Source organism: Rhodnius prolixus, unplaced genomic scaffold (genome assembly GCF_049639745.1).
Source record: "Rhodnius prolixus isolate KJV_2025 unplaced genomic scaffold, Rpr scaffold_1, whole genome shotgun sequence".
Classification (NCBI taxonomy): Eukaryota; Metazoa; Arthropoda; class Insecta; order Hemiptera; family Reduviidae; genus Rhodnius; species Rhodnius prolixus.
Window position 1 is genome coordinate 62,536,540 of NW_027411581.1, and position 25,488 is coordinate 62,562,027.

General features: G+C 33.6%; 1 protein-coding gene across 5 annotated transcripts in view; it reads right to left on the minus strand.

Annotated features, from left to right (window-relative positions):
* Positions 1-239: 239 nt before the first annotated feature.
* LOC141446081 (uncharacterized) overlaps positions 240-25,488 on the minus strand; it is a 34,838-nt gene continuing 9,589 nt past the window's right edge. For 4 of the 5 annotated variants that reach the window (XM_074112489.1, XM_074112488.1, XM_074112487.1 and 1 more), the window contains 7 exons: positions 17,324-17,577; positions 8,994-9,130; positions 6,566-6,750; positions 2,030-2,120; positions 905-1,082; positions 650-830; positions 240-553 (listed from right to left, as the gene is read on the minus strand). In XM_074112489.1, the coding sequence (XP_073968590.1) occupies positions 339-553; positions 650-830; positions 905-1,082; positions 2,030-2,120; positions 6,566-6,750; positions 8,994-9,130; positions 17,324-17,577 (1,241 nt within the window). In that variant the 3' untranslated portion in view covers positions 240-338. Of the gene's footprint in view, positions 554-649; positions 831-904; positions 1,083-2,029; positions 2,121-6,565; positions 6,751-8,993; positions 9,131-17,323; positions 17,578-24,565; positions 24,724-25,488 lie in introns of those variants that run through there. The other variant, XM_074112490.1, reaches the window with a different exon arrangement.

The window sequence follows — 25,488 nt, forward strand, 5'->3', positions numbered from 1 at the left end:
TATCCTTGCAATAAATATATTTAAAGCTACATTTTGTCAGAGATTTAATATTTAAAAATGATTGTGTACATTCAAGATTTTTTTAAAAAAAATTGAATCAAAGTGTCAAAACTTGCTAAAAATAAAAGAAATCTATAAAATCCCTAGGATTACCTTTTTTTTAAAAAAATAAAAACTGTACAAAGGAAGGCCTCGTAGCAGTTTGCTTCTTTACCTGCCGAATTGTACGCCCCTATACCCGCCACCACATTTTTCAGGACACTCTGTACTTTGCAGGAACAGAAAGATCGATATTTTTTTTTTTTCTTCTTGTATAAAAGAAAACCTTTCTATAGAAGTCATGTAAGTGTAGACCTAGGTGGATAGTGAGCAGCTGCTGCCGCCATCTTGTCTTGTATTCTCATACCAGCAGCTTGGCTCTGCACAGAATGTAGTCTGGCAGCTAGATAGCACATCAGGAGTGCCGCTGTGAATAGCATGGATCCAAGAGCAGCCGACATTAATACCATATTCTGACATGAGGAACTATCACCATTCGGCTCAGAATACACATCTACACAGAGATTAAGACACATAAAATAGCTTACAGTTTTAAACATTTAAAGAATTACATCCCAATGTAATGACGAAATCATCTATAATCCCTTACCTCCGGGCATTAAAACCGTGTACTCAATGTTCTCCTTGAATCTAGTGTATTGTGTTGTATTTTTTTCAGCAGGTTGTAAACTGTTAGGCACAACAGTTTCATTGTTGACTTTCTCCTTTGAAGCTTCTCTTCTGCGTCTTTTGCCGTGTCCTGAAGGATCGAACTGATCCAGACAGTATTCCTTGAAATATTAAAACAAAAATAAATGTTCACATTCAAGTTTCTCCCCTTCGTAATAATTCATACAATGCTTACAGGTTGACAATCCGAAGGATCCATACAAGCCTTGATCTGTGAGTGTATCCAAAGTGTGGACCTTTCCCTCATTGTGCTTAACAGGAATGCTTCAAAGTCTAAAAATACTTCGTTATGCCTTTCCCTGTATCTGGCTGGTTGATGAGGAATTATTGAACTAAAGTCAGCATTTCTACATCTGAAAAAAAAAAAATGTATTTTCAAGAAAATTTAATCTTGGGAACATCTTAGCTGGTATTTTTTTTGGGGGGGGGGGGAGAAATCTCAGTTCTAAGAAGCTGAAACTCCTAAAAGCCGTTAGAGAAAGAAGTGCACTCATCTAAAGAAACAGTTGATGAATAGATATTTATTCACCGGAAGCAACTGAAAGGAAGAAATGCCAGTTTTATTTATTATTATCATTTTTCTTTTGACGCATAAAAGAATAATAATTCTTTAAACCGTAATGGCACAGATTCAATTAATAAATTATTAAATTAAAGCGTACAGCGAGGAATTAGTTCTGTGGAACAATCGACTCGCCGGTGTCCTACTATTGTCCATGGACTTGGAGTGAGTGAGTTACATTAAGTTAAATGGTTCGTTACTCTTGGCTCAACGCACCGTGACCGTAGAAGGCGTGGTTGTTGGTAGTGACCGCTTGTTGCCCTCATTATTCTGATATAATGTTTAAATATAGTCTCCGATTATCTGGATATATGGGAGCGAGTGACAAGGATTTGGGAATATCGCCCGGTGTGCAGTAATATCCGCCAGAGAACAGTTGGTATTTTTTGTACAAACAATGAGCTAAGCAACTTAAAGTAGTAAATAGATGCATTTCATTTCTACTCCTTTTTTCAACAAGATAAAGCAGAGGTATTTTCTTTTTCTTTTTTAGCTTAATGGAAAAACCAAATCTCAACATTTGATAAAGAAAAGATAATTTTCCTAATTGCTTCACCATCTCGTACTTGTTAGATAAAAGCCACTCACTAGAGGTGTAGAAGATATTTGGCTACAAAAATATTTAGAAAAAATGAAAAACATGAGAAAACAGTAATAAATTCAGTAATGCTTTACAGTAAAACTTAATAAATTCAAGTAATCAGCATTTAATAACAACTAACGGTTAGATTCCCTCACCCATTTCTCACAAGCGCCACACTTCCAATAGCATGAGCATCATCCGGATCTGGAGAAACTGCTACCTCCATCAGTTTAACATATTTCCAGGCTGTAAATAAAAAATTATATATGTATTTATATTATTAGCCATGGCTGGTTGGTTTTGGCTCTATTAAGGAGTCAGGGTGCACGAAAACGTTTAAGATCGTAATAACACTTTTCAAAAATAAACTGGAAAATTTCTAAATAAAATTAATGATCAAACAAAAGATTTTTTTGCCCTGGAAAAAATAAAAATAAAACCCATTACAAATATGTCAGGTTAGTTAAAGTTATCTGGAAAAACAATTTAATACAAACAAAAAAAGTGGCGTGTCATCAACTAACGCAAAAACTAAAACTTTTAATATCGTATTTGTGGTGTTTAAAATAATGAAATTAATTTAAGCAGATAAAAAGTACTATTTGGGGGGGGCCGAAGTTTCTATAAACTTACAACGTCTATTGCTTAATATGTAAAGTAATGCCATCTTTTTCAGGGCGGGCTTCACGTCCAACTGCCTACTGATTAGAGTACAAGGGTCGGCAACCCGTGGCTCTTTTATCTAAAGTGTGTGGCTCTTCAGCGTGCCCAAAATATATTGTATAGTTTAATTTTATTAAAACGAATGAAAATTCCATTTATTAAAGGTATTTTTTCAAAAATAATTTTAAATGTGATAGGTTCGAAATTGAATGGAATTATACTCGTACAAAATCAAAATAAAGTACTTGATTTATATTGTAAGACTGCCGCCTTGTCATTCAAACACAGGTATAGTTATTATTTATTTGTTTATTTACTTTGCAATATGTGAAAATAAATATATAAAACATTTAAATGTTATTGAATATCATAAAATAATAATTTGTGAATACAAATGATCTACAGAGTTGTTTACACACTACCATCCTTGCGGCTCTTGGTAAGATTTATTAAAAAATTATTTAAGAAGAAATGGCTCTCTGCTTGAAATAGGTTGCCGACCCCCTGGATTAGACTATTGCTTAATATGTTTTTATTTAAATGTGGAAAGTCCCGTAAAATTACAATTTTAGTAAATTCTTCTTTTTTTTTGTGTGTTTATTGTATCAAAATGCATTTAAAGATTTTGCACCCATATACTTGCTAATTTCTTTCAATTATGGGTATACGTGTAATTACTACGCTAAAAAGTGACATCTAAACTCCTCTACAGTTTCAGTTAATCTTCTATCTACTAATGTGTACAATTCTACAATATGTTCCTTTTTTTTTCTAGGAAAACTGAAATAATCAAGTTCACAGCAAACATTTTGGCGTCTACTCAAAAATTTCAATGCAAATTTTGGTCTTAGCAGTGTAAGAATTATTTTTGAAACAAAAGTTGTTTATATTTACTTTTTTTCAATATTTGTATAATCTGTTTCGATAAGCTTAACATAAGAAGTATTTCTTTGTATTGAATATTAGCATTCTAGAGCTTCGGTCAGTACTGTGTTAGTTAGTGTTGTCCTCAAATTCTAACTAATTAAGTTTACTAAGGCATTATAAGTTAGAAACTGTGTATTCACTACTTTGACTGTGTTTATTTTTGGCTTCCCATCGAGTATTACGTCATAGGTTTAATATTTAATTATCTTTGTATTTCTTTTTCTTTTTTTTTGGATGCCAAAAATTAGCAATTATTATCGTATTTCTATTTGTTTGGGCCATCTCGATCTTGGAGCTCGGGGGCACTGCACCCCGCAGTGGGGGGTAGGCCCTGATCATTGCAACATCTTTAATTCTAAGTGGGAGTTAATAGACACTTTAAAGTTTCACTTATCATTCAAAAGTAAAAAATAAAAAATCTAGTTCAGATTAAAAGAGGTAAGTGTGTCTGTTACAAAATTCTTTGAGTAGAATATTCAAGGCTAATGTTAAAAATAAAATTTGTATAAGTGAAATTCAGTGAAAAATAAGCCATATCATTTATAACGACTTCACCGTAGTAAATCTTCTATTGAAAAAAAAAATTAGTTGTTTAAAATGCAGAAACTCTCTTTATAAAGGAAAAATTGTACTAAATGGAAACTGGAATAACGCTTAAAGTGTTCTAAAGGAAAATCAGAATGTGTGAAAGTTTTCAATTTATTCTTCTTCCTTTAAGACTAATAATAATAAGAATAAACCTTAAACTGATAAGCTATCAGAATAAACTAAGAATAAATTAATGGGTTACACAATAAAGAATAACTTATTAAAACAGGTGATACAGCCTACAAAACATCATATAACTGCCTAAATAAATTTAATGACTGTCTCGCAAGAAAGATTCCGTTAGAGACGTCTGAATTGATGATGCCAAAGAAGGGCCGTTACTAGGAAAGAAAACAAATAAAAGGTGGGGGAATTAGCATGTAAAAGAGTGGAAACGAAAAGAAGCAAGAAGCCGAAATGTCTGACTACATTAGTAGAAAAAGAACGGCAATGACCCAAACGTGTAAAGGAATCATGGAAACGTTACTAAAGCCTTCAACGCTCTTAAGAACATCATGTAATTTGGCCAAAAAAAAAAAAAAAAAAAAAAAAAAAAAAATGTCTTTCTTCAGTAAACCTTCTTGCACTACAGTAAGTACAGTATGCCAATGAGTTAGCTTAACTGGGCTAAAGTTCGATGAAATCTTCTGAAGTTCTTTATTACTACAGACTGAACAGTGAACTGAATGCAGTTATTTACGTATTGAGCACAATCAAATATCTTTCTAGAACGGAGCCAAATCCATTGCTAGTATCTAATGGTGCAGAAATTAATAGAAATGTCCATTTTTCTTTTTTTTTATTCACTTTCTAAACAGCGCCACGTCCAATAAATGGGATAACCACAAACCATAAGAATGCTTGCATACTTATAATATGTTCAGCAAGTACCACAATTGTAATGCACTTATGTGTAACATCATGAAATTCATCACCCTACTAGACTGAAAATACAAGCAACTAACTTAATGCTACGAACTTTTTACGAGCTAGTCTACTGGACAGACGATCGAAGCTCAGAATTTATTCCTACTATTACTAAAACCAATTTGATCATCAACATTGAAGTATGGAGATAGACTTAGGGGTCGGCAACCCGCGGCTTCACTTAGAATTTCAGATTGAAATTTAAAACGGTCTTTTTCGGTTACTGTTTAAAATGTATTAATAAGCTAAAATATACACTAAATATAAACACGAGTTCTGCTTCACTGGAATTAATTATGACAATTCAGCATCATTTCTGAAAATAAAACTTAATCACAGATTCGTTTGGGCCAGGGGTAGGCAACCCGCGGCTCGCGAGCCGCATGCGGCTGTTTTATCCAAATTTTGTGACTCTTCAGCCTGTCCAAAATAAATTGTTATTTCAATTTTATTGAAACAAATGAAAATTTCATTTATTAAAGTAAAGATATTTTTTCAAAAAGAATTTTAAATGTGATAGGTTTGAAATTTGTGAATAGAATTATATTAAAATACAGTACGTAATATATAGGACTGCCGCCATTTTCATTCAAATACAGGTTTAGTTATTATTTATTTGTTTATTTACTTTGCAATATGTGAAAATAAATATATAAAACATTTAAATGTCATTGAATATCATAAAATAATAATTTGTGAATACAAATGATGTACAGAGTTCTTTACACTATCATCCTTGCGGCTCTTGGTAAGATTTATTAAAATTATTTAAGGAGAAATGGCTTTCTACTTGAAATAGGTTGCCGACCCCAGAGATAGACTAAACACTCCAAACTCTCTATGCATCAAATACAAGCATCAAAAAAACCTCACTAGCTAATAACAAGGTAAAATTGTTTTTTTGGCAATGGTCTTGTTAGTACAAACTAACACGTTGCCTCAAATTTCATTCCAACCACAACCAAAATTGAAGATAAGATGGCCGGCCCCCAAGATCTACTATAACCGTGACAGCAGCGTATTAAGTGCTCATCATGACAATGGAGTGACAGCAATGGGTGCCTTCACCAAAACCACTATCTATTTTGTTACTATTATTTCATTTTATTTACTTGTTTGCAACAATTTGTTGCAGTTATACATTTTAATAAAAGAATTTTGTCCTAATCTGGTTTATTCGGTTATAATGTTTTATAATATTTGGATAAAATTGAAATGAAACAAGTGGCAACAAAAAAAAAAGGTAAAAAAAATAAAGTAACATCTGTTAATGGCCTGTGAAAAGAACTCTTTCATTGTCAGTTTTCTTTCGCATGTTCTTGCATGCAGCTTAACTTATTTTCTCCTGATTTATTTTCAATTTAATTTCACTTCAATGATTAATGATTTATTGCATGATGCATGATGTATTTAACATAATCACTTTCATTTTTCTGGGAGGTTGCATCGATTTCTGTCTACAATATTTAATTTACTTTCAAAGAGAATTTTTTTTCCTGTTATTACTCGTTGCACAATTATTACATACATTACTAGTGCAATATTAAAAACAACAAAAAAATTATTTAACAACACCCCGTACTCACCAGATTTAGGATTAATTCTAGCTCTAAGTTGTAGTTTCGTCCCAATGGGAACTGCTTGGTCGACAGGTAATTCATTTATACTTGAATTATTTATTCTGGCAGGTGCTTCCTTGTATAAAGCCACTTCATATTCCAACCTACCGGGTGTTTCTTCCACTACGCCTGATACCCGGGCACCGTGTGGTCTAGAGTGGTATGAAAAAAAGAAGCATAAATAACAAAAAATTTTGTAATGATAGTAATTAAATTAGAAGTAATCAATAAGATGAAGAAAAAATGATTTTGTTCTCAACTTAAGATTTCAAGTAATTTGATAAATAGTATCAATAGTATCAGAGGGAAGGGATTAGCTATGAGGTTAGCATACTGGACTCCCACGCGGAGGTCCTGGGTTCGAATCCAGCAGCTGACCCTTAGATTTTCTCTTCCTAGGAGCTTCTTACAGCTCACTGTCCGGTGATGGACAGTGTTGTCTGTAACGGAGGCCGGCTGTGCATTGGAAAAAGCTCCGCTAATAACCTCAGCTGTTGATGCGCCCCCCCAAAAAAAAATTAGTATCAGCTTATAATTGTGGAAAAAGTTTTGTGAAAGTTGAACCCATTCGAGAATCGATCAATTCTTGCACTTCCCTCATCAGCAACCATCATTTTCAGGCTTAAAACTTGAGACATACGTTTTCACCTCCTCCGAATTCCAAAAAAATTAGTGGGGCCTTTGAAGAGGAAGAAGTGGTAATTCGATTTTTTAAAAGTATTATTTCGATTAATCAAACAGAAATACTTTTTAAGGAAAAAAGAACATGGTGTTCGCGTTATTCTGAGTAATTTCAACAGTTTGCAACAGCTTAAAAAGAATGAGGCCCAAAGTAGTTCCACTAGTAAAGTAATCGCCTATTTATTCATACTGAGCTTAAATGGGTCACATTAACAGTTTTATAATTTCAAAACGTTACAGCTTTTTCGTGCACTTTTTGAGGATCGACCCTTGCACAGCTTCCCTAGAGGACGGTTTGAATAATAGGAATTAAGTATAAAAAAAACATCCTCTAACTTCTGGTAACCACCTAGACTGTCCAGGGAAGCCCAATAATTAGAAGAATCTCGGCCAACATTACGAACAACTATTCACTGATGCAAATACATGCCCGAAAGTCCCAAGATGTGAGGATGGTTCCCCAAAAATTTAGGGAAATTTTAAAGTACTATCCTATTTATTCCTTGTAAACTTTTATGTAGAACTGTTATAAAGAAGTTTCTAAAGTTTTGACTAATAATCTCCAACAAAGTGTAAGTCTGTGTGTTCACAGCACTTTGTTTTACTTTCTTTAAGTCGTTGAAATGCTTCAATTTTTGGTAGAATCGAAATCTTAGGTAGACGTCATAACTAAAATTGTGACTTTTTACCGGTCAACCTAAACAACAACTTCATTCATGAATATACAGAAAACATTCGTTTTAAACATAAAAAGAGAGAAATTATTTTAAGTAATTCATACGTAGTACATGTACATATGAATAAAAGTAGGCAAAACAAATGCACACACAAAACATAAGATGTTTGGTTAACGATAATTTCACTTTATACACGCTAATATGATCATGCAAACCACGTGTCTTTCTTAAACAAGAATATCATTCAGATGTTCCTCAGCTGATAAGAGTGCGTTTTCCCCATGACCTGAAGCACGGAATAGTTTTAACATCATGTTTTGTCTTGAGATATGTTGGTACCGCTAAGCCATTTCTCTCATTGAGATAAAAAAACTTTAGTGTTTTCATCTTTTCTAATCTACACTTAGCAACAAGTTTTAACTAAAGTATTAAGAGATTTTTATTAGATTTTCTTTTTTGCACATTTTTTCTTTATCAACAACCTTAACAGTTTTAAAAGTTAAAATTGAACATTGGTGGTATTATCAAAACTGCTACTTGTAGTGGTGAAATTATTTGTAAAAGAAACTGAAGGGAGAAAAATCAGAAACATAAACGCTGATCGCTTACTAACTAATCAGCCAAGTATAATAATACTGAGTTCACAAAATGATAACCTACTAAACCAGGTTTGGATCAACGTAACCTTACAGTCACATAAAAACATGTGGTTAACTCTTTTATGAAACAATTCAATTACAAATAATAATAATAATAATGGTTATTTCTTCAGAAGGCTTTACGTCCAATTACCAAATTAGATGCCATGGACGTAGGTCCAAACATATTTTGCATTTAAATTTTCATGTAATACATTAAAAAAAATTCAAAGATTATTGTGTTTTAATAGTCTTGCCCCAGACTCTTGTTACTATTTGTTTTTGAAATGAAAAAAAAAAAGTATGTATGCATTATCTTCTTATAAAATTTAATACACGTGTATAATCATGTAAATAAATGTTCAAATTACATAGAAATAAATCAAATAAATAACTTACAAACTCCCGGCAAAGCCTGCAGCCTTATTTTCTATGACTGTCGGTTCAGGTGGTTTGCACATTATAATTAGCTCTTGGTCGGACATCATTACCACGCCTGGAAATTGAGGAAACCATACTCGAACGTGGACGAAACCCTGAAATATTTTAAACCAATTATGGGAACTTATAAGATATTGGAACAAAGTTGGGTATTTATTTACTTATTTTCATTATTATAATTTTTTTTTTTAATTAACGGTGTACCTAGTTGTTTTTTTTTTTTTGCGTATACAGTGTATTCTTGTGAAAACGGATACAAAATACTTGTACATAGATAGATCTACCCACAAGTTCACTAATATTCGCTCTACCTTAACTTTATTAGTGCTCTTTGGTCCAATTGATTCTCGAATATGAAAGATAACTCCTGGCCTGCGTATACTAAGAATAAAATAGTACTAATCGATAGCATACAATGCAAATTCCTAACAGTAGATTTCTTTCGATGCACATTTCTAATGTCAATTTACTCTTAACTTCATTTATTCAAGAGGAGATCCACGGCAGTTATTGTATTTATCCACAGCCTTCTCAAACAGCTTCTTCTGACATACTTTCTTTTCCTAATTTCCGTGTTTCTTCCAGTCCAAACCGGTGTAAATCCTTTTATTCTTATCTCAACTGTTCCAGAACCAATTATCATTCTCCCCTTTTAACAGAATGATGTACCTTACAAACAGTCTTACATAAGTTAATGATCTAATTTTTTTTACTAATAGATACAAAAAAAAATTTAAAATAATTTTTAAAGTCTACTTTTTTTATTTATCAAAACATAGAGGTATTATTTTCCTTAGCTTTCGGATATCTCCACACAGATACATTTGTAATTTTATATAATTACAGGCATTTATTCATATTACACTAATTTTAAAGCATTTAATACCTCATTAGAATTCATACCATCCAATCTAAAGTTATTTAAATGTTAACAGTTCACGTTATTTTATTTTGTTCGGGAATAAGTTCCCGTAAGGTGTCATTTCAGTTAATGGCCAAGTTATACATTTTAAAAGTCTGGCTTTGAAGAAAAAGTTGAAATTAGAATGCTGAAAGTTGTGGTCAAAGAAAGTCGTCTTTCATTCCAGAATTTTGGAAATTACTGTTATGGCTCAATAGACTTTTCTCAATGTAACCCCTCTCCAAACTTCTTATTCCAGTCCGCCGGAGGTCACTGTCTACATTGTCCTTCAATGATACTTTACCCGTCTGATTTGCCATTTTAATAGACGTTCAGGAAGTCTAGAGCCTTCCACGCTTTCCACAAGACTTGATAACACAGATCTGGCTCTCCCAACAGATTTCGGAGCTCTGATTTCTTTTTTCTAATTCTGATGACCACCTTTACAAATAGAGCTAACTTTTTATTAGTCATAATCATTATTAAGTCTAAGTTTCTTCGATACTATTACTGCGTGGGCGGTAGTGAAAATAACAGTTCAAGAGACTAAATTAATATACAACTAACAGAAACTAAGATACGGAGCAGAATAACAGAATCCACCAAACCTAATCCTAAGAACATTCTTCAATCCAAAGTTCTTCGCCGAATAAGTTAATGCACCGTATTATGTTGCCAACAGTAACCTTCAACTGCCGTTAATATTAACTGGCTACTGCAGACTCAGAAAACACAAGCATGGGCCTGGCAGATGATAGCCTCTGTAGGTTCTGTCAGGAAGAGGAGGAAACGGCACTGCACGTGTGGCCAAGGATGTTACTTCTCGGGGAGGAAAAACCAAGGCCTGGTGAGCTTTACTCAAGAGTCACTCTCCAGCATTAAGAGTCTGATTAAAAGGGCAGGTCTGGAGGGTGAGCTTTAGAGTGAGGGGGAGCCACAATAGATCCAAAGGGGTCGCAGCGGCGTAGATCTTGAGGCCGCCCTAGTCTAATCTAATCTAACCTTTAAGTTGATCTCAATGCTGTATTTGATATACTGTATTAAACCTTTTACAGTTTAAACAATTTCCAAATGAACCTACAGGATATAATCCTCACTCTTTTAACCATATCCCTGTAATAATACAATGTCACGTTTAAAATGTCGCTGGCCTCTCCTTCGCCCTCCACCTATTATGATAGGATATGTCCTGGGAACTCAAAAATTGGGCACTGAAATACTTCATTCTAGAATCCAAGGCATAAAACCTTCCTTCACTTTTTTTAAAAAATCCTAAGAACCTAAAGAACCAGCTGGAAAATAGGGTAAAATGTAAGAACAAAATTTTATTAGACAGAGTCAATTTAACCCAAAGAAACTAGTAAAATAACAGGATATGGAGGCATAATAGTATTCAAGTACGAACTGCAGAATAACTTTCCAATAGTAAAGCAGTTTTTGTTTATAAAAATTTAACTTGAGGCAGTTTTAATATTCAAAATTCAAGTTCAATTCATCAATCAAAAGCGATTTATTAAAGAAATTTCAAGAAATAACCAGTAAACTTACAAGATACAGAGAGAAAGATCCTTTCCGGAGTTGTCCTGTTTTACAAAAAAGCTGACGATGATTGTAAAAACAAAAGAAAAGATATACAATTTACCAACTAGCATTTCATTGGTTCTTTATCGCACTTATATTCTTTTTTTTTAATTCTTAAGTAAGCCAGCGAGTTCAACGACGGTTCAGGATGATTAACCAGCTGAATGGAGCGTCAACTCCAACAAGCGAATCGTCGGTATGTGAACCCCTGTAATGATACGAATTTCCCAATGGCAGATGTCAATAATTATTGTCGAACTGCAGTAAAAGAATTGTAGAAGAAGTTTGTAGTAGTTTAAAGGTAGATTTAACCTTAAAGATTACTTAGCTTTGTAAAACTTATTTCTTTTTTTTTTTTATACTTATATATTTTCGTATGACATTATAGTCTACGGAGGTTTCAATGAAAATAGTTATCAATGTCCAATAGTTTAAGAATGCGTGAACATTTCTAGATTTAGAGTGGCTGATTTCAATCGGATCTGGTATGTACCTATCAGAGTGACACTCTTCAATACAACACAATAGAAATAGGAAAGAAAGAAGATGGGACTTGCAATGAAGTTCTTTCAAACTTGATGTAGGAACATTTAATTTTTGGTGCTTTCATATTTTAGTGGGGCAGTATTAGTTTCGCCTCTTGACTAGCCGTAGTTTGATTGATTATGCGTCTCGCTATGGTCAGTCAGTGCCTATGGCCTATATAGCCGTTGGAAGATGTACTAGTATACCAGCAACACAGTAACGCTACGATACAAGATGTCACGGCCAATGTCTGCACTGAACCTCACATCTGTAGCACACATAGGTATTATATCTACAAGATCCGTTATCTTAAATAACTAGCTTTTCTATCAAATTAATCACACAAAAGCCCCGGGAATTTAATAAGGAATTTCCTATGTGATATGTTCAGTAATTAGAAGTACATTTTCCTTTATAATGTTAGGATATTGTTTTCCTAATCGAAACGTTAATAGGGGAGGCTATAGTATTTTCATTTATTGTTATTTTTGTTTTTAAATGAATTATTGATATATTTTTTAGTAGAGAAAGAATTACAGAGTTTTTTTTTCCACGGAGTATTCTCTTATTCCATAATTTTTCGAAAATATCAGCCAATCGGAGGCGCATCTTTGGTTTTTATGCTGTTCGAAGTTTTCTCGGAAACAGCTTCTACCAATTCCTTTAAACCAGTTATACTATTTATAAGATTCTACAAAGGCGCCACGGTGGCCGAGCGGGTTAAGAGGCAAGACCTGCAAAGCTAATATGCGTTGTGGTACTGGGTTCGATTCCCCCGTCTTGGTCTTGGATTTAATTTAATGGTTAAATGAGAAATAGTAAAGTACGTTTGCTAGTCGCCTCCGTCCACGACACCTAGTAAATGGTAGTTGGACGTTAAGCCCTGACTGAATAAATAGGCGATTATTTTACTTACTTTTACTTTACTATAATAAGATCTACAAATTTTTGTGTGAAACTTTTTTTCTCAATAAAAATTCATTAAAAAAAGGCACTTTTGGGAAAGAAGTATGGAAGGCTTCTAACTAAAGTGCTAATTCGGTAAAATGTTCGGCCTTACCACCATTAAAGTTTTAACGGTTTTAGCAGGAACGGAAGTTGAGTTAAGAAAGATAACTCAACTAAATTTCAGGGCATTGCATTTTGAGGAAGCATCTATATCCTTTAGGTCTAGCTGAAGAAACGCTGTGAAGGGTGTGTAGGGCCAGAAGACAGAAACTTCGTTCTATCTTCTTGTAGAATGTTTGCAACCGATACCTAACGTTTGGGACTTGACCCAGAGCTGAACTGTGGGGACCAAAATCTTCACTCGTCAATGCCTTGGTTGTTACACAGCAGATGTTAACTGTTTTACCTGGGGGAGCACAGCGGCCTAATTTGGCCTAGTCGCATTTTCTTTTTTCTTTCCTCAAATCTAGATTAGATTAGAAGTGTACTCACACTTCTTGCATAAAGGTCATTTGAAACGTTTTTGGGTTCTAAGGAAGTGTGAAGATAATCATTCCTCTAAAGTACTGATTCATCTATATAATAGTTGATGTCTATGAAATTATGAATTATGAGTTTTTTGTAATGTTCACTATGGCCAAAGATTTCATTTGAATTTAGACATTAACGATCTATCCCTTGGTTTGACATTTTTCCTCAAGGAAAATATACAAAAAAAAAGTATATCTAGTTCGTCACAACATTAAACAACAAACGAACATTGTTTTAAACTAGCATTCAATGGCACCGTTAGAATCGGAACGCAATTAGAGATTATTAGCATTGTCTGTCCAGAAAAAGTGCACATTACTGGTGAACGTACGTGAGGCTGACAAAAAAATAAAAACAAAAAAAATCATCCCACTACATCACATCGTGTCCTGTTAAACGCCTTCCTCGATGAGCGGGATATTATATGCCAGAAATTAGATTAGAAATGTTACGTTCTATTAAAGATTAAGTCCAGATTGGAACAGCATGAAATATCTGGTAATTCCCTCATATAATATGTAATTCAATTCAATACACATAATTTGAATCATAAGTGTTTTTTGTAACAAATGTAAAATTGTAATATTTCTTTTAGGTTCGGACCCAGCGATTTTTCTACAAACTAATTGCTCCTGGTAAATGAATAATCCTGGTCATTATTTTTTCATTTTAGAACAGTTCTGAGAGAATGGGAAGCTAAACATTGCCTTCCAAAATATAATTATAGTGATTTAATGATGTTTACCACTAGCACAATATTAAACTCATAATATTGTTCAAATTTGCTAAGCCATTATTCTAGGAAGATTAAGGACAGCTTGGTAACTACCGGCTGCTTTAGGTAGGACATAACCTCCCAAGAACTTTCTCCCATCCTGGGATTTCTTATGACATCTGGATCTGGACAGGGAGTTTGTAGGGATTCAGCTGGCATCAGTAAAGAGGCATAATTCATCTTCCAAGGTTGCCGTGCCTAGCTACATGCAGACAAAAAAAAAATGTAGAATTACAAAGGATAATTGAAAATAATCTAAAAACAATTTTAGGGCAAGAAATCGCTAAAAATTTTCATCCTGCCTGGCGGTCTATTTTCTAAATATCTCCAGGTAATGGGGACGTAATTGCACTTAGAAGGAAGCTGAACTCCCCTATCACGAGAACTATCTTAAGAATGACTCAGAGCAGTCTTACATGGAATTGAAGATAAGCTCTCCAATTAGATACTTAGTACTACTACCAGAAGATAGAAAGGATAAGCCTGAGTTTAGATAGATATGCTCCAGCCAGGACTACCACATTGTACCATAGAGTTGAAAGATTATTCTTAAGCCATTTATATTTTGGTAACAGCTCCTCAAATGTATATTCTTCTGAGCCTGAACCACACGATGAAATTCAAAAGAAAGATCCGTCCCAATAGAACAAGTACTTCTCTCAGAGCTCCTAGATATTTTTCTCAATAGTTTTTTTAATCGCTGGAAAATAAATATCATATAAATTATTCTTCAAGTCTTAATATTCTTAAATAGAAAGCCAAATCTTTCTTTAAATTTCATTATAATCTTGATAGATCATGTGAAGGAGCCATCAACGATTTACCAATCTAATTATACCGCTACCTCTGCAGAAAACAGAATGGATTTTCTTTCAACATAAAGACTCACTTCGTAGTTATCATCAATCTGTCAACTATTTAGAATGTTCACCAATACCGTATAATTGGTTATGAACATCACGTATATATTTTATGACATTTATAACATTTCATTTTTATCATCTAATAACTGCAAAGAGCTTCTTACTAAAGAAAGCTATACTTTTACGTCACTCTACTAATGCAAACAACTAACTGCTTAACAGACCATTCATATCTATTACTTACTAGTTTACAGTTATTTGTAAACAGGTAGACAACGATTATTAGAGAGAGATAGAGTGAAAAAGCAGTTTAATGTAAATGTAAATCAAATACTATGACAGTCTGGGATGACAATCTTGGTCGACTGCAATATTAAAATAGACTAGTAGCATAATAGTATGAATGCGTGTGTTTGTATGTATGTTATGTTTGTAAGTATGCATATAATTCCTATATCTTGCTCTCTTAATGATACTGTTATGTTTCTGTATGAGGTGAATCCGCCCGTAACACTAACGGACTCTTGTTGTTTTACATTATTCTAGAATTATTAAAATTTCCAAACAAATATGAAACAATATAGGCCAAAATTGGGTTAGCTGTATGATTAAACAATTATTTTGAGAGAGGCCAAATAACCACCAAATATTTATCTGTGTCTATTGATGAGATCGGTCCATAATTGTGAATAAAACTAATTTTTTTAAGCTCTTTAGATTCATATAAATATTTTGTACGAAGCATTAATAATTTAGAAGAAGAAAATTCCTCGATATCTTTTAAATTCTGAGATAATATCTAAGATATACGAGTTGTGGCTATTAAATAACGAGACTGATGCTGTAAAACATTTTATTTTAAATTTATATATATTTAGTTATTATCATCTTCAATATACACCCCTCCCCTATCGCTAAAACGCTCCATGCGAATTTACCATTGTTCGAAACAGTGCTGGAAGTCTTTTTCTGTGAGCTCCTGCATGACACCTTCAACGGACTGAAATCGTGTTCCTTTTTAATGCAGATTTCACATTGGGAAACAGATAAAAGTCACATGGGGGCCAGGTCAGGCGAATAAGGCGGATGGCCTAAAACTGGGATATTGTACTTGGCTAGCCAACGTCTTGTGACGGACAATGCAGTGTGAGCTGGGAACGTTGTCTTGATGGAGAACCCCCGTGACTTGTTCTTCCGCAAATCGGGTCTTTTTTTCTTTAATCTTTCACGGAGTTAAGCAAGCACCTCACGCGGTAGTAATGTTGATTAATTATAATCGATATTTTCATCCGTTTTGGACGCGGGAAGGGCGGCGACCCGGGCGGTCATCATCTCCGACGTCTTCTACGGCCATCTTGGAAACACTTGAACCACTCAAAAACTTGCGCTCGTGATTAACATTCATCGCCATAAACTTCTTTTAATGAAAGAAAAGTTTCAGTAGCGGTTTTACCCAAGTTGTGATGTGAAATTTCGCGACCATTCGTTGCTCTACTACATGTGTAGTATCATGTTTTGCGGCCAAACGAAACTAACACCTCTTACATAAACGACGGTTCCGGTCAGACACAGATTTCTCTACAAACACGTGAAACGCTGCAATCGAAAGAGAAGGCTTTTGCAGTGCACAGCTGTCGGTCGTTAGGATTTGGTGCAAGCATAGTTCTTCTGTAGCAGCATCAGTCTCGTTATTAATAGCCACACCTCGTATTGTAACTACACAATACTTAACAATAAGGATTTTTTTTCCCCATTTCTTTAAAATTTAGCTTTACTTAATTAGTGCACAACTTTACTGGGACTTCTTTCGACAAGATTTTGCCTTAAACTGTTCTCGCTCTCTAGTGAATTGGAGTAGTTCATAACTTTTTTTGGCCCATGGACCCTTTTTCATGGATGATACTAAAAACTGTCTATAAAAAATGTAGAAGACTGAAGTATCAAGATTGTGCTTTAGGTAAATCTAGGTTTTTGACCAAAATTTCCTTCCACCGACTCGAAATAGCAACTGAACAATTCTATCCAAGAGATAGTTTACCAAATCTTTGGCTGAACTGAACAAGAAGGACTATCCTGGTTCGATACCAAATTTATTAAATTTATTGAAGATAAATTTCTTCCTAAACAATACCCAAATACAAACTTAATAGAAACTACAACTTACGTTTCTCCTAAGTACACCACATCTGCTAAAGTCTGTCACTCTAAGTATGTAGCTTTGTCGATGAGGATCAGCTATATCAGGTATTATACTACAGCTGGGATTTGTTAGGGGATCAGTGGCCCGATCATCCGCAAACAGAGGATCACCTTTAAATCCAGCTGGTCGCCTTAAACGAGCGGTCATACTATCAATAGTGCCCGGTCGGGAACCATGTTCTCCAGGCGTCCCTCCAAATGTGCATTCTATGTCTGAGACTGAAATAAAGAAGAGGGACTAATTAGTGAACAAAGACACTGGGAAGGTCATAAATTAAGAGTTGAGAAGAGAGTACATTTTATAACATTGTTAACAAAATACCATTTAAAATATAATTTAAACAATTTGTTAACAATTTACCTGATTATTCAATTATGCCAGTGTAATACATCTAATCTGATGTTAGGGCAAATAAAGAATAGAAATGTCAAAATTAAAAACAAAAAAATAAAAAACCATCAAACTAATCAAAAACTGCTGAAACAAAGCATTTATAAATGCTATACCGTGAGAAATAAATGTATTCATTCAAGATATCATTCATTCATTTTAATATAAAACTGCCTTCCACATTAAAAACCACTAATTACTGACTATCAACACACATTTATTTACTGAAATTAATAAATAAAACATAATTCTTTAGTCCAAATAGCATTGAAAACCATTTAATTGAATTACAGGGTATTTATAAAGGAATAGTGCTCTTTCTAATAGCATTAAAGAACTACTGTTCACTGCAAATATAGAGCTTGTACTGTCAGCAGAGGCAGGTATCTAAGTTTGCTGGAAAGAACTTTCTGTTGAATATTAGTACATATGTTCACGATTTAGAACTGTGTAATAATGATACAACTACCTGCCTAGTCCTAGAGAATGGATTCCCAAGCTACCCTCAAAGATCTTGAGACATTCACAACAAAAGCAAGATGCTGCTGCAGAGTAAGTGAACAAAGCATGGACGCCCAAATAGTCGTAATAATAATGGGTGTGAACCCATGGGTGAAAAACCGCTTGCATTTACTTCTGCATTATTTGAACAGTTCAAACAATATTCTAGCACACAAAAAACAGTTATGCCAACAATTCCAACGTTAGGCTCTTGACACGGCACAAAAACACATGCATTGGATAGAGACCTTAATTGGATAATCTGTAAAGATTTTACACTACCCACAAGAATAGAGTGTTTCCTGTAAATGTAAAAGACATAAATGACAAGAGAGTTCAACTGTTTACGAGAAGTATAACCCGAAGCCCTTCAAGTTTAACCCAGAAGTCCTGCTCCAAAATCTGAATTCTTATCAATAGGGTTAGGACTGTTGGATTAATAGAGCATGCTATAAAAGATTACTTGGATGCCGGGACACACAGGCTGAATTATGAGAATTCTTCATTTTACTCAATATTTCACTAAAGCAGTTTATTTAAATACAAAGACTATTTATTTATTTTTAAAGATTTTTCTACATATTGTTCATTGTTCACAAACAATTAATAATATGTAACACTTACGCTATCCATTTTTAGAAAGGTAGATTTTTTTACGTTTATTTATGGTAAGAAGCTAATGAATAAAGATGAGATAAAAAAAAATATGTACAACTTACAGGTTATAGAGCACTAAGCATTAATGAGACACTACAGCCCTAGTTAAAAATCAAATGTGAGAGAATAAAGAAAAATTTCTTTACAGCAGCCTTATCTATTAATTAAACTTTTAAATAGAATTAATAGAAAAGGATAAAGTAGATAAGTATTGAAATAAGATTGAAGTGATCGCAACAAAAATAGGTTAAAAAGTAAAATAACGGCAAAACGTTCCGCAACGTGGATTTAATGAAGTTTTTAGATGCAGAAAATGTTTACGCTCATTTCCAAAAAGAAGAAAAAAACAGTCTATAATGTTAAGCAATAACTTACCATCCTCTAGGTGTCACTGTTCAAGATTTACAACTTTTGACACATTCAGTTACAAAATTAATGTGGCATGGTTAGGTTAGATAAATAATAATACACAGGCAATTATATTATATACCTCTAACTGTCCCTTACTTTGCCCATTAGACAAGAGCACGCCCACTCAAAACTTAACAATCCAAAAAATAAACAAAAAAAAACTATTATCTAAAATCGTAATTCCGTTAAAAAGATACTCGTTCAAACTTAAGATGTCTAGCAATGTTTTTGATCTTCTTTGACACCGAATTGAAGATTAAAAGTCAAATTTTCCTCTTTTTCTTTCGTAGAACCATGCACAGCAGAAAAGTGGAGCATCAAGGGAAACTACTGGTAGATAGTTACCGATAGTTTTCCACAGTCTGCGTAGTCTTAACGCAACAATATTTCCTGACGATGTGATTAGAGAACGTGGTAGCCAAAATTAAAATATACAACTCAGTAATAAAAAATTCTTCGCCTCACTGTTATGGACATTAATGAGGGAAAAAAAGAACTAATCCTTCAACAGCCTGAAGAAAGAAGAAAAACGAGAAAGATCAAGAAAGTAAAGCTGACACAGGAGAAGGTAGGGCTAGCTGGGAAATGGGCATCAGAAGAAGCTGAGAAATGTAATTTTGAAGTAATAATTCATAAAAAAGGTAAAATTCTCCAGTAATTCTTCAGAAGAAATACATTAAAGGAAAGCTTAGAATGACAGTTTCCCGAGAAACGTTTCGAATGAATTTTATAGGCATTCAGGTGAGTTACACACACAATTTTCTTCAGCTATATTTAATTTGTTGTTTTTTTTTTTTAAATTTTATGTAAATGCATTTAAGTATGAAATTTTTGACAATAATTAATTTAAAAATGTAACTATTATCATTTTTTTTTCTTAATTAATCACGTGGCAGCTCAAGAACTTACAAGATTGATGTCAAATAATTAAAGAAAATCAATGTGAATTTCTTTTTCTTAATTATTATCCAAATAATTGCTATCATCATAAATTACAATGACTACTTTGGGCAAAAATTAACTGCTTCATGAAGGTCATGCTAAAAATGATTGATTGCAATTAAACACTTGCTACGTTTTCTCCAAATAATCAAATTCTATTATTATTATTTATTTTTTTTTTAGATTAGTTACATCTTTTAGGTTTTCAAGGGAAACCCACAAATGGGTTTTATCGGGAAAATATGTATTGCAAATAAAAGTTTTAGTTTCTACCTATACTGTGTCCATCACACAAACTTTAAGTCGATGAAAAATCTCATAAACTTGATAAGTCGATGAAAAAATCGCATAAACTTGTTTCACTTTAACCAGTTAAGCGTGGAATTTAATTTTAAAAAAACCCCTACAGTGTGCAGAATTAAAATCAGACAATGACGTGTGTATACACGTGTCGAATGCAGGGCAAAACAACCAAAAGTTTACAATAGTCGTAATAGTCACTGCAAGCGACTTTTTCTGCAATTTCTGTGGCTTGAGATTACCAGAGCATTCTGTGCTCATTCAAAATCTTGCACCGCTTCACGTGCATGCATTGCTCCTAGTTAACTACGGACGCACAAGAGCTTTTACAAGGAAGAAAAAAGAGCTTTGAATTCTGTGCAAAATGAAATTATGCTGGTACTGAGGTCCTGAATCTCTATCTAGGGTAAAAAACGTCATTGTACAAGGGTTGAGAGCTTCTATTTGTGTGCATAATTCCCCAATCTCTAATACGGAGACCAAACACACGATACCAACCACTTATCATTTGGATGGCTCCCTCCACCCACTCCGTACAAAATTCCTGGCAGTTCTATTGGTAAGGTAAAGGAAACATCCCACCGAATAATATTCTTATTGTATTTTATTAAAATTTCGAGCTTTTATGGTTAATGGCTATTTTTATATTTTTCATAAAGAGTACATGTCGAACGCACTGTAATAGAGATTTGGTTTGACGTGTCTACACATCAAACGCGCTTAACTGGTTAAGAAGCAATTTTAGCTGATCGATTTTGGAAAGCTAGGAAAATAGTAAGTTTAAGTGAGGAGTCCCAACTATCATGGGGATAAATACTTACAGTATATAGGAAACATACTTACGTTAACATTCCCTAAAGTAAGCATGCAAACGAAGAATATCCCAATTTAAGTTAACTTTCTCTGACCACTAAATTTTTAAAATCTTCTTTACTGGACTCAAGGGGAGCTAAAAAGTTTTAGTTTTTGGGGTTCGAATTCGACTCTATTTCCATGAGCCTTTTTTTTCACTCAAATAAGTGAAAATCTGTGGATTTCTGAATTGCACAAAAATATTTATAAATACAATATTTATATTGGCAAAATTTGTTGTAAAAGCATAGAATTTCCAAAAAAAACTGGACTTAAGGGGTTAAAGGTTAAGGGAGAGAAGCCCTTTTTCACCTACCAATGGTAGAAAAGTGGCAAACCAATTCAGTAAAGTTCATATCACTAAGTTAGGAACGATTCCCATGAAGAAGAGATATAGTTACAGGAGCTTACTGCAATTTTTTATTTTAGCTTCTGAGGCAAACCTCAAAAAACTTATTTCTCTGGTGAAAAAACAATATTTTCAGCATCACTACCTGAGAATGACAGAAAATAAGAATAAAATTACATAAAAATAGTTTCATGTAAATCAGAAAAGTCTGCCTTAGGACAAGAGTTTTACCTTAGGCAATCGCACTCTTTCGACTATCAGCTCAACTACAAAAATTGGTGAATGAAAAACGATGATCGACTTTACCCAACAATCGGCTAGAAAAGCAAGAATATAAGTGCGGGTTGCTTTAATTACAGTTCTAGGTTAATTGCTGACAATGTACTGTTATAGATTGCAATAACTTATGAACATACGCGTGACTATTAATTATGTATCCGTATTAGTTAATATGCAAAGTGAGATAATTAAAATCAACTCTTTTATTTTCAATATAGCTGAATGCTACTCATTTACATTTTATTTTTTCCATTATTACTTTCTCTTACTCTACTAAGAAAATGGCAGACTTAAGATTTAGTTATTTCATCAGAAATATCTTGAGTGAGAAAATAGTTATTTTTACAAATTGTATTATAGAATCGCGGATATTGTAGATATGTCCTTTGGAATAGTATCGATAGAAGTTACCATTCATCTCCACGTCATCGGGTCGCCTTCCCGATATTTCCCCACAATCCAAGTTCATGTTTATGGGAGGAAAAAAAGGAAGAACTTCCCTATCAAAATTTATGGGAAGAAACCAAAACAAAACAAAAAATCGAAGGTAATATATTGCACTCTCGGGAAAGACTACATACAAACACAGATAAAACCAAAGACTGATCACAAACGACCAAGTTTCACCTTTGGTCCGCCGTACTCAACCGCAGATGTACACAGTCTGAGAAATATAGTTAATAAATGTTATAAAACTCAAAATTAGCCCCCAAAAAAACTATTAAAATGACATAAATTAAATATTTTTTGTGTAAATTCTCTATTTCAGCAAACCATAGAAACTGCTTCAAAAAGATGAAGAGAAAAAATTAAACTTCAATGATTATAAATTTCTGAATGGTAATGGATACTAGTCACGCATATAACAAACATGAATGCTCTCGACAGATGAAATCAACCATAAGAATTCCATTAATTTAATTAAGAAAATATCTAAAAAACCATCGAAACAAACTGAAGACAACTATCTTCAGCATTTTACAAAATGCATTCTATTTAAACACAAAAAGCATCATATCACACGTAGGACCAGAACATTTTGTACAGCACATACCTCAGCATTGGATGTTATATGTATTTATATATATATATATAAAAGCGCTTAACCAAAGCGCTTATGTTACGTGCAGTCACGCACTTAGTGCGTAAGGGTGACGCTTCGCAAAACTGTCTTACATTTACGTTGGCCAAACAGATTTTTTTGTCTGTATTGTATTTACAGACAAACTTGTGACTATTTTCACCTCGATCATTTAATTCTATATAAAGTATTTTCTAAAGTGTAGAACGAAAGTATTTCTTATAAGATAAGAGCACCAGCAGCACACAGCTACCTGGGGGCATGATGTTGGACAAGAATCCTTCTTCAAATACCACCACAAGGTGAAACCTTGTATCTTTCACTTAAATGAAACTCTTTATGAACTCAATGAATGAATAGATTTTGAGGTACGATTTATTTTACACTTAATAAAGGATATCTAAGCAAAAAGATTTCAAAAAAATCTACATGAGCATTAAATAGGGGCGCATACGTTTCCCACAGTGATAAAGAATAATGTCAAAAGACAGAAACCCTGCGGGAAGATAGAAGGAACAGCACGAAAACTTAAGAAGCTTAAAAAACTTCAGTTATCCCTCTAGATTAGTGAAAAATCACATTTAGAACAACTTGGGCACATTGACCGAAAGCCTTAACATAGAAACATCGGGGAAACATCCTGAAAAATTATGGTGCCTCCTGGATAACTGCAGTGTGGGACAAAAAGATCTAATAAAGGTCACACCAAAAAAAAAATCCAGAAAAAAGAAAAAGAATAATGGGATAACAGTTCAAAAAGTAATAACAAAAATGAGAGATTGAAGAAGTACATATTTGGAACATCCACCCAAATCCCACTACTTCCAAAATATTTGTGAATGGAAAAAAATTTGAAACAAATGTAGAAGTAAAAATAGCAGATTTAGATGGAAACCATTCATACTTTCCAGACTTACATTTCAAGAAAGAAATCTATTCATTGGAAAACATCCGATAAGGTGCACTGAACTAAAAACTAGACTATGTAGAAAAATTTCTAGCTAACAACTGCACTGCTGCCGAGAAATTATCTACTTGTCTCGTTATTGACACAGTTATTGCTAATCTGATTGTGCAGATATATGAAAATCAGATCAAATCTAATAAATAGCACCGTTAAATAGTGTTATCAATGGTAAGGTTGTCATGATAGAGCAATAAATGAAATTAAATTCATATGGATGCAGTTGACCATCAAATAACGGCCGTCCTGGTTTAACGATCCTGGTTACAGTACTAATTACACGGGTGGACATGTGCAGAACATTTAGATATAGCGGACCTATCGTACAATGGTACTCGTAGATAGCACTTAACACACTATTCAAACATACCTCATGTTTTTTGCCCTAATTCTTAACTGATCCATTTTATTTTAATGGGTGAATAGAGTAGCTGTAATATGTTGGGTCAATTCATTTACTAAATTTTTGTGTGAACTTACGCGTTATTCTGGTTAGGTCCTTATTAGTTCCACTCTTATCGTATCCCCTTTGGTTTTATCCCATTGCACAAGACGTAAATGCGTAATTCATACATAATCCGTCCTTCTATAAACACAGATATTAGAACCGCGAACGAAACTGAAGAAACGATAATCTAACATTGATGATTTTCGATAGAGAAAGTTCAAATCGATTCAGTAAATTGGCATCATTTTCTATTGTTCGATTTTTACTAACCTTATTCGGACCTAAATGAAATATCACCTTAAAATTCCTACAACTTTTTTTTTTTTTGAGTAGAGCTGCCCCTATAAAACACATTTTAGGGGGCTCAAAACCTGTACATCAGGTGAATACACAAATCCGAACTCAAAATCGAACAGCTGCACGATTGTAATGCTTTTATTGGTTAAGAGTAAAGCAAAAAAATATCGATTTCACAATTTACTAACTAGAGCTACGTGCTACACTTGACTGATACCTAGTTATGTATCTCTCTGGAGCTGTACAGCTATTGAAAGCGGAAGCTGTATGAAAAAAACCTTAGGAGTGATTGATGTACACGTCACTGAAGTATTTTAGTTAAAATAAATAACTTAGTAAAAAAAACCGGCTTTTTTAAAAGCAACAATGTAAAAACCTTTTTGCTGCATGACAGTAGAATAAATTGACCGTCGTTTTAATGCAAAAATAAATCCGCCATTGGTTTATTTTACTTTCAATAAATTTTTGTTCAATAAAATCAAAAAGTAAGAAAAAAAAATTATTCAGAAGCACAAATGGAAATTTCAAGTATTAAATATTCCAGAGATAAGGGAGTCTGGAAATGAGAGTTCGGCACTTTGAAGAAGAAAAAATCGTATGACCTGACCTAACTTCACTCAGAAGTTCCACTTCAGACTCGTTCAAGTCAAATCAGACT